This window comes from Trematomus bernacchii, unplaced genomic scaffold (assembly GCF_902827165.1).
Source record: "Trematomus bernacchii unplaced genomic scaffold, fTreBer1.1, whole genome shotgun sequence".
Classification (NCBI taxonomy): domain Eukaryota; kingdom Metazoa; phylum Chordata; class Actinopteri; order Perciformes; family Nototheniidae; genus Trematomus; species Trematomus bernacchii.
The window spans coordinates 3,019,264-3,028,236 of NW_022987973.1; the positions used below are offsets into that span (position 1 = coordinate 3,019,264).

The following is an 8,973-nucleotide window of genomic DNA, read 5'->3' on the forward strand; positions in this document are numbered from 1 at the left end:
TCAAAACCTAAGTTATATTATATAAGTGTAATAAGCTTAATGTACTTTAATTATCAAAAATACAATTATTTGTTACGCAGAATGGTTCTTTGAAAAGTGTTAATGGTCCCATGTCATGGCCATTTCTACTGGTCATAATTCCATTGTTGAGGTATACTAGAATAGATTTATATAGTGCAATTTTCCAAACTCACATTGGTTTCTCATACAGCATCTCTATAAAGTATGTGTATTCACTCTCTGTCCTACACGGCTTGTTGGAGCTCCTGCCCCTCCCTCCCTGTGAGCCCACTGTGCTCTGATTGGTCAGCTCGCCCACTATGTTCTGATGAGTCCACCACCGTTACAGCGGAACATCAGTGATTATGTGTTGCAATGGCGTTAGCAACCAGAAAATGACACCAGTAATGATAAACAGATGAGAATGCTGCGTGGGGTCTGGGTGCCGTGTTGGCGGGACGTTGCGCGGCTCGCTGCTGCAAGGAGCGGACAGTGTGAGCTGGGTTCATTTCCTGCTTGCTGCGTGGGGTCTGCGAGACAGCGAGACATCACGAATGGACGCGGGAAGGGGGGAGGATGCTGAGGGGGCTGCAGCACCCCCATCTGCGAGGCTCCACTAGCACCCGCACCCCCAAACGTGGCGCTCCTACAGTATAACGGCCCGTCCACACGGCGGCATGTGTTGAAGCTTCAAAGCTTCTGCCCATTCACTTTGAATGGGGTGACGTCACGCTTTGCCGAACTGCATTGTGGTTCCGTCGCTTCGCTTTGCTCGCGTTGCTCGCATCAAAAGTAAAGCAATGTTCTACTTTTGAAGCTTCGACGGAAGCGTCAGCCAATCAAATCATATGCCAGTACAAGCTCTAGCCAATCAAACCGCGTGCTTGTGTGTCTGGGGCGGGAGATTAATGTGATTGGTTGTTGGTCGAGTTTCAGACACGCCCACCGACAAGTTTCAACGCACCCCCCCCCCCCCAGTGCGTCACAGTTTTGCCGCTGAGAGAGTGTGTGTGTGTGTATGTGGAGCTCCACGGATCCATTTGGGTATGGTCACGTCACCATTCCCAGGAAGATGAAAATGGAAAAAGAAAAATCTCCAACGAGGCGTTCTGGGGCAGCATAGACAGGTCTTTTCTGTGTTAGAGTTTTACTCGCTACAGGGTGTACTTTGAGGGTTTGTGACTCTGCAGACCGTTTACATGCATAAAAACCTTCATAACACACAAGGGGACGGGTAATAACCGGAAAAGCATGACATGGGACCTTTAAATTAAAATATATCACTAAAGTGTTTTTTTTGTATCTCTAACAAATACATATGAGTCAATCTGGATATGTTCTATACTGCTGAGTAGATTGGTTGTTAACATATCATTTTATTTACGTACAAATGTACCAGTATCAACAAGTGTCAAATAAATTAAGGTAAAAAGTATTTATTTTTTTCAGTTTTAGGGGTAGTGGAGTAGAAGTAGAACAAATTTGAAAATGTTAATACTCAAGTAAAGTACAAGTACCTCACATGTTTTCAGAACAGTACTTGAATAAATGTACTAAAATGCATTCAACCATATGCTAATGACTGATTTTATTTTTGACAAACTAAAGTAACTCAGTCTCCTGTCACCTCTCCAGAACTCTTCAACAGATTACGGCAAGCAAGTGTCAAGCGCCCTTATTACGGTAATATAAGTATGTTTTATTAAATCACATCATTTCAATGTTTTCAGGAACTTCACCTGTTCATTTCCTTACACAGTTAACCAAGATGAAATGAGGCAACAACAAGCCAGTTCAACTCAGGAGGAGAAGCGTCGCAGAGGTATTTAGATTACATTTAATATTGATTTGAGTGTGAGAAATAAAAGTTGAATGCACAAAATGTAATCAGTTTGATTGTTTGTTATTGTGTTTGGCTGCAGGTTTGGGGAAGAAGAAAGCCAAAGAAAGTGAGTGCTGATCTGTTGGCATGTTCAGGATGAAATAATATCTGCTCAACTTATCTCCAACTTCTCCATTGTTTCCCTGTCAGATGCTGAATTCAAAAACCCGATATACAACAGGAGCGTAGACCAGCTCAACCACCTATAGAGAATCAACCCATCTCTTGCGTTAGGTCATACCCCCCTTCCCATGCTATTTTCGGTCAAAATTGACCGGTGTGTTTTGCACAGTGATATGTCTGGAACCCCTTATCCAATTTTGTTGGTTGACATCTCATTTGAACAGTCAAAGCAAGTAGAATCAAGGGATGACAGACAGAATGACACCAGGCGTGAATTTCATATTATTTTTGGCAGTAAGTTCAAAGATAGTGCTTATTTTACATTACTGTATATTATAAAAATGCTTGCCATGTAGGCTGTGTTTACTGGAGATGGAAATGCTTTAGTTATGGCGCGTTTCCACTACAGCGCGGAGCACGGTTTAAGAGGGCTGTGACGTCAGCGGCCCGTTTTTGGTTGCGTTTCCACTTGGCCTAGTACCGGCCGGCGGGTCTTAATTCACAGTTTTTCTGGCCTCATAAAATCGTGGGTCTAGGGCCAGAGACAACGAGGCTGAGTCGGGCTGAGTATGCTAAACTAGAGAGAGCATCGCTGGCAAGGGGGCTACAACTACAACAAGATGGACATATTTGACCGTGATTTAATTGTAATACACGTTTCAAAATGATGCCGAAGTAACAACATACTGATACCGGTTAGTACAAACCATGAATTAATGCTTTGTCAAGTCTGCAGACAGACGGCAGGCGAAAAACCTTTTAAAATGCGTGTTTTCTAGTCCTAACGAGGCCTAGCCATACCGAGCGAGGCCGTGCAAGGCCGTGTAGTGGAAATGCGCCATTAGTGTTGTAGCTGAGATCCCGTTCCAATGATGTATGGGATGTATTGATTTGATACAAGCAAGCCAGTGTTTCATGTCACTGTCCGGACCCACCGGGCCCATCAGGTTCAGGAAACACTGTGATGAATATAAAATAAGACACTGATACTGTTTTCCTCAATGAACATTTATTGAAAGACAAATATACCTTAACAGAACGTGTGTGTGTGTGTGTGTGTGTGTGTGTGTGTGTGTGTGTGTGTGTGTGTGTGTGTGTGTGTGTGTGTGTGTGTGTGTGTGTGTGTGTGTGTGTGTGTGTGTGTGTGTGTGTGTGTGTGTGTGTGTGTGTGTGTGTGTGTGTGTGTGTGTGTGTGTGTGTGTGTGTGTGTGTGTGTGTGTGTGTGTGTGTGTGTGTGTGTGTGTCTCACGCCAACAGTCTTTGGTTGCCTCTTAATGAAGCGGTGTAAAGGTTTGCTGCCCCCCACTGTGGTGCTTTGAAGACCTGCATTAGTTCCTCCTGGTTCACTCACACGAAACAGATCCACAGACATCTTACGGACAAACTGAGAGAACGAGTGAAAATCTTTACAGATATCAATTATGATGGACACGTTTGTTCTGGTTCTTATCCATGCTTTGGGAAAATGCTGATAATAGATTTGCCCTCCCTCACAAATGTACTTTGTAAAGTTTCAGTTTATCCTTTTTTGTCAAGATGTAAGTGCTATAAATCCAAGATTTACTAACGCTTATTTTCGTCATTTGATAAGCATAGCTGAAATGTGTGTTTATTTCACAAAATATTGACACACTGTAATTTTTACTTATCAGGAACCAGCAAACCAAGTTCTCAATTCTGAATCAATGAGGACGGTTATTTAAATGTTTTATTTACATTTTAAAATATACTTATGTCTGCCTTTTTAGGTTGAAATTATTTCTTCCTCTTTCCACAAAAAGTAGAACAAAATGTTTGTGTGCAGTACATTCTACACAATTGTACATGAACAAAAGCTTTGTCGACAAAGTCATCAAAAGTGAAACGTACTTAATATGCAGAACTGTTAAAAGGAAGTGAAACACAGTGTAGCAATCACCTTTGAGTTTATTGAAAAATGTGTCCACTGTACAGATTTATTCAAACTATGTTGTCGACAGTAGCTTGCACGCTGCTTCACGGTGCCCTGAACATAATCTTTACACGGGAAAGCAAACCGGATTGACATCCATGTCAACACAGAGACAGATATCTGGTCAAGAGTTCATACGATCTTTCACAGAAAGAATCAGGTGAAAATCATCAAAACAAATGATTTACTTAAAAAAATGGGAAGAGCATTGTGTTCATTAAGAAGAAAAATTAATTCGTACTTCTTATTTCCATATGAAATTGTAGAGTAAGTATATCTCTGCTTGAATTAAAGGACTACAAGGCAGAAAGATTTTACAATTATCAAATTAAATGACCTAACACGGATCAGAGTGTTTGTTTGGCTTAAATAATCACAAGTTATCGTGTCTGTGCATGTTTGACATACTTATAACAATAACAGGGCATATACTTCCCTACAGAAATCTGGTGACAATCATCATAACATCCACATAAATTCACATCTTTGAATCACAACAGCATGCGTCCTCTGTGTTTTTTCTCTGGTACAACTTACACTGGATTCCCAAAAGGCCTTTGAACATCAAACATTTTAGATTAAAGGTCATTAGTTTCTCTTTTTGTCGATCACAGCACAGCATTAGACATATCTATCCTATGCACCAAGATTATACAGCAGTATAACAGACAATCAATCCTAGTTCAGTCTTCTGTCATTTTGATTTCATTTTTGCTAGCAATACTTTTTCTAATATGATGAGTCTTTTTTTTTTTTATATACACTATTAGAATTGCTGAAATGTTTGGATACAAAGCATATAAAGTCATGTTGGAGAATAATAACAGCTTCTCAACACAAAAGATTTTCTAAATAATGGTATACAACTGATACATCAAGTATCAGTAAATGATCTTTAAACCATTGATAAAAATAACTAGATACATCATATCAAATGTGGTACAAATGAGCAAACATTGAACATTGATTTATGTGTTTTTTGAGAAACTAAAACAGCCCACACAAACTTTCTTTAACTATCTCAGAGAGACATTGGTTTGACTGATAAAAGTGCAAATACAATGTGCTGACAGGCAGAACCCAGAGTTAGTATCAGTTAATTGCCTGAGCAGTGAAAGTAAAACATCAATGCTATCACCCTGTTGAATCTGGTGGCAAATGTTCAAACGAATGAAATACAATGCTCACAGGGTGGTGGAAGTAGTAATTTATCACATACACACCACAAGGCAATACATATACTCACATGTCTGTATTTCATTCTATATAGCCAACAAAGAATTAGAAATGCTATTTTGCAATCATAAATCCTATTGTGCGGTTCTTATTGCTTCTCTCTGACATTTATCCTGCTTCAGACGTTCCTCTTATTCTTGTTATTCCACTGGTGCTTCAGCCTGTGCAGCAGTCATCACTATAATGGCCTAAAGAGAAGAGAAAGAAGAGAACTGTAACGGTGGCCTACTCATGTTGGGGCAATTCTGTTTAGGCTCATTAAATATTGTAAGACATTCTCAGCACAGTGTGTAATGTGTACAAAAGTACTTCTAATGTATTTTCTTTTTACCTCAGTCTTTGTGGAACGCAGGGCGGACACGGCCAGACATGACATTACTATTAAAGTCACTGCACCCGCAATACTGTAGAACAGGAAGATTATTTCCACAAACAGTTCCATGACCTGGACAAGCACACGCACACACATGAGAAACACATTAAGAAACACACAACTGAATCAAGGATGTGCACCAGATTAAAATGCATTAAATCTTAAAATGTTTACACATTTATAGCAATATAAATGTGTGTGTGTAATGCTAGATCGTATACCTCCTGGGTTTTAGGCGGCGGAAGTGACGTAATCGTGGATGAGAAGTCGGCAACTTTTGTTTTAAAAGTTTAACGTTTACCCTAAATAGAGGAGAGTTCCGCTCACGCACGTCTTGTCACAAATATGAGGTTCATTAACGAATAATGAGATCATACTCTATATATAACAACATTAAAATGTGTGAAATATACTTACATTTCAATAATAATGGCTTGATTATTAAATAATAACTTACAGTTCTTATTTGTGTTGCATTTGTGGATAAAACCCAAAGAACATTTAGGATATATATAAATACTGGTCAGATATCCACCAGATCTTTTAGTGATTTTTGTCTCTCTTGGAGAAATTAAATTGCAACATCAAATACAAAAGTTAATCTGAAACAAACTCAAATACCATAATGAAATTAATCCACAAATTATGATTGTTATTATAACTTAAATTGTATACCTGGAAACACAAATACACAACCGAAAATAATAAATTTAATATGCTCGTCTCTTGTCCTGGGTGGCAGATTACGTCACTTCCGCCTCCTAAAACCCAGGAGGGGATCTAGCCGCTGCTGCACTAGCTAACGCTACATTAGCAAAACAAACGCTATTTATTTTTTACAAAAGGTGCAGCGGGCTTCAAACACGTTCCCCTCAACTGGTTTCAACCAAGCACTTAATTCGATGTTTTCAAACCAAATATGGTTGATAGCAATATAAATGTAGGCCTAGTGTTCATTATAATTGTAGTGCTAATTTTGATTCCTTTTTCAATGTAATGTCAATAATTGCCTTAAAATTCAGATAAAAAAAGGACACCCCAATATTAAAAACTACCAATAATGACAAAAATAATAATTACCGCAAAAGATGAAATTGAATATGTATAATAATCGTCGATATGCTGGTAGTGTCTGTAGTGGTAGGTGCTAGCCATCATGGGCACAATGTGCAGGGTAGTCCAACACGCCACCAGTATGCTCACAAGACTGAGAGCCAGCGATATGGTTACCTGCATGTAAACACAACCAGAGGCAGAAAGAGGAGGAAGAAACAAATGTTGGCAGTATACAACATGAAGGAAAATCAATGATATCAATTCTTATTAATCGTTCAAAAAGACTACCATATCAGATGGAAATTATCTTTCTAAGCATTTTTGGGGTCAATATCATTTGTCTGTTATATTTTTTATAGGCACAGGAAAATAGAAAGTTCTTGTAAAATGTGTAAGTATTGTTTAAAAATACATCTTACTGTTTTCTTGGTTGGAATGTGCTCTGTCACAATATACATAGTCCCACATATGACGAACTACAAGAAAGAGAAAAAAATACATATTTGATTTTCCATCTCTTTAAGGATATGCATTAGATTTGAATTAGAAAAACTAAGACAAAGCTTATTTTCGAGGCTTAAATATTAAAGTGAATACAAATTACTCTCAGCCTGTGATCAATTCTTAAACAAATGTCAATAATTGCTGTTTTCTTTGTTTTACTAGTTTGCTTGGTCAGTAAAGGAATCCATAAAGCCCTATGATTCATCGATTGGATCTCTTATCTTGTTACAAACCAGTGTTCCCAGCATGAAGCCAGGCGGGAAGGCTGTCCACATGGTATGCCTAGAGTATTCTGGTGTGGTCATGATGGTAACATTGAAGAAGGACAAGCCCAAGACCAGCACCATGATCTAAGAGAGAATAAAAAACAACTTCAAGCATGACCCGTTTTATTTTGATCTGTTTTAGCATCAGTAGTGACCCTCAAATGTTAGTCCTTTGGAAAGTACTTGTGTATAGAAATATTTGACAGAGCATAGTGTGAGCATTAGGGAGTGTGTGTGTGTGTGTGTGTGTGTGTGTGTGTGTGTGTGTGTGTGTGTGTGTGTGTGTGTGTGTCTCACGCCAACAGTCTTTGGTTGCCTCTTAATGAAGCGGTGTAAAGGTTTGCTGCCCCCCACTGTGGTGCTTTGAAGACCTGCATTAGTTCCTCCTGGTTCACTCACACGAAACAGATCCACAGACATCTTACGGACAAACTGAGAGAACGAGTGAAAATCTTTACAGATATCAATTATGATGGACACGTTTGTTCTGGTTCATCCATGCTTTGGGAAAATGCTGATAATAGATTTGCCCTCCCTCACAAATGTACTTTGTAAAGTTTCAGTTTATCCTTTTTTGTCAAGATGTAAGTGCTATAAATCCAAGATTTACTAACGCATATTTTCGTCATTTGATAAGCATAGCTGAAATGTGTGTTTCTTTCACAAAATATTGACACTGTATTTTTTACTTATCAGGAACCAGCAAACCAAGTTCTCAATTCTGAATCAATGAGGACGGTTATTTAAATGTTTTATTTACATTTTAAAATATACTTATGTCGGCCTTTTTAGGTTGAAATTATTTCTTCCTCTTTCCACAAAAAGTAGAACAAAATGTTTGTGTGCAGTACATTCTACACTGCAATGTCAACATCACAATGTACTCACACATGGTATTAATTTAACATGCAACAATGGCCTCTATGAAGCTCTGACAGCAGAACATATAATGGCTGATTCTCATGAAATATCTGTGTCATGTTCAACTTTAAAATGGACTAAATAATACAAATTAACTCTCCAGATCAAACGGAAAAAACACCTACTGAGTTAATGACGCAACAGTAAAACAAGTCTGTAAAATGTTTGGGATTAAAGCCAACTGCCATCTGCCAACATCAACAAGTCATAAATCCTGATGTTGACAACAAGCAATATGCACTGAGTAGACTGTCAAGGAAAAGGTTGCCACTGAAGTTGCAGAGATTGAAAAGTATGAGTTAAAAGTAATACGATGTCAAAGTGTCAAATCCCATCAAAACTGTCAGAAACAAAAGATATACTTGAGAACAAAAGTAGTCAGACCTTGTGTCGTCCTTTGGTCGGTTGTGCAGCTCACTGCTGGCTCTTGTAAAGATTCACATCGTGTTCACATCTGGATCAGCGTAAAGGGGAGTGGTGGACGATCGGTTCATTTTGAACACGAACATTCCTCTATCAGATGGGCTTGTTTTAACTCATGATTAAGAGTTTAGTTGTTCAATGCCCTATATCAAGATTTATTTCATTTATCATTTATAAGATTAACTTTCTTAACTGACACCATTCACAAAGAAAAAGCACAAATCACTTCGCTGATCGG

The 8,973-nt window shown here is 38.6% G+C and overlaps 1 protein-coding gene across 2 annotated transcripts; it reads right to left on the minus strand.

Annotated features, from left to right (window-relative positions):
- Positions 1-3,913: 3,913 nt before the first annotated feature.
- Positions 3,914-8,800, minus strand: LOC117471272. Of its 2 annotated transcripts, none has more exons than XM_034116141.1 (7): positions 8,697-8,800; positions 7,689-7,823; positions 7,359-7,475; positions 7,041-7,097; positions 6,646-6,795; positions 5,524-5,596; positions 3,914-5,380 (listed from the first exon to the last, which is right to left on the minus strand). In XM_034116141.1, exons 2-6 carry the CDS (start codon positions 7,809-7,811, stop codon positions 5,525-5,527), a joined length of 519 nt encoding a protein of 172 aa, XP_033972032.1. In that variant the 5' UTR covers positions 7,812-7,823; positions 8,697-8,800; the 3' UTR covers positions 3,914-5,380; position 5,524. The 2 variants fall into 2 exon arrangements, with proteins under 2 accessions (XP_033972032.1, XP_033972031.1); XM_034116140.1 differs by having other exon boundaries at positions 5,524-5,637.
- Between the last annotated feature and the right edge of the window lie 173 nt (positions 8,801-8,973).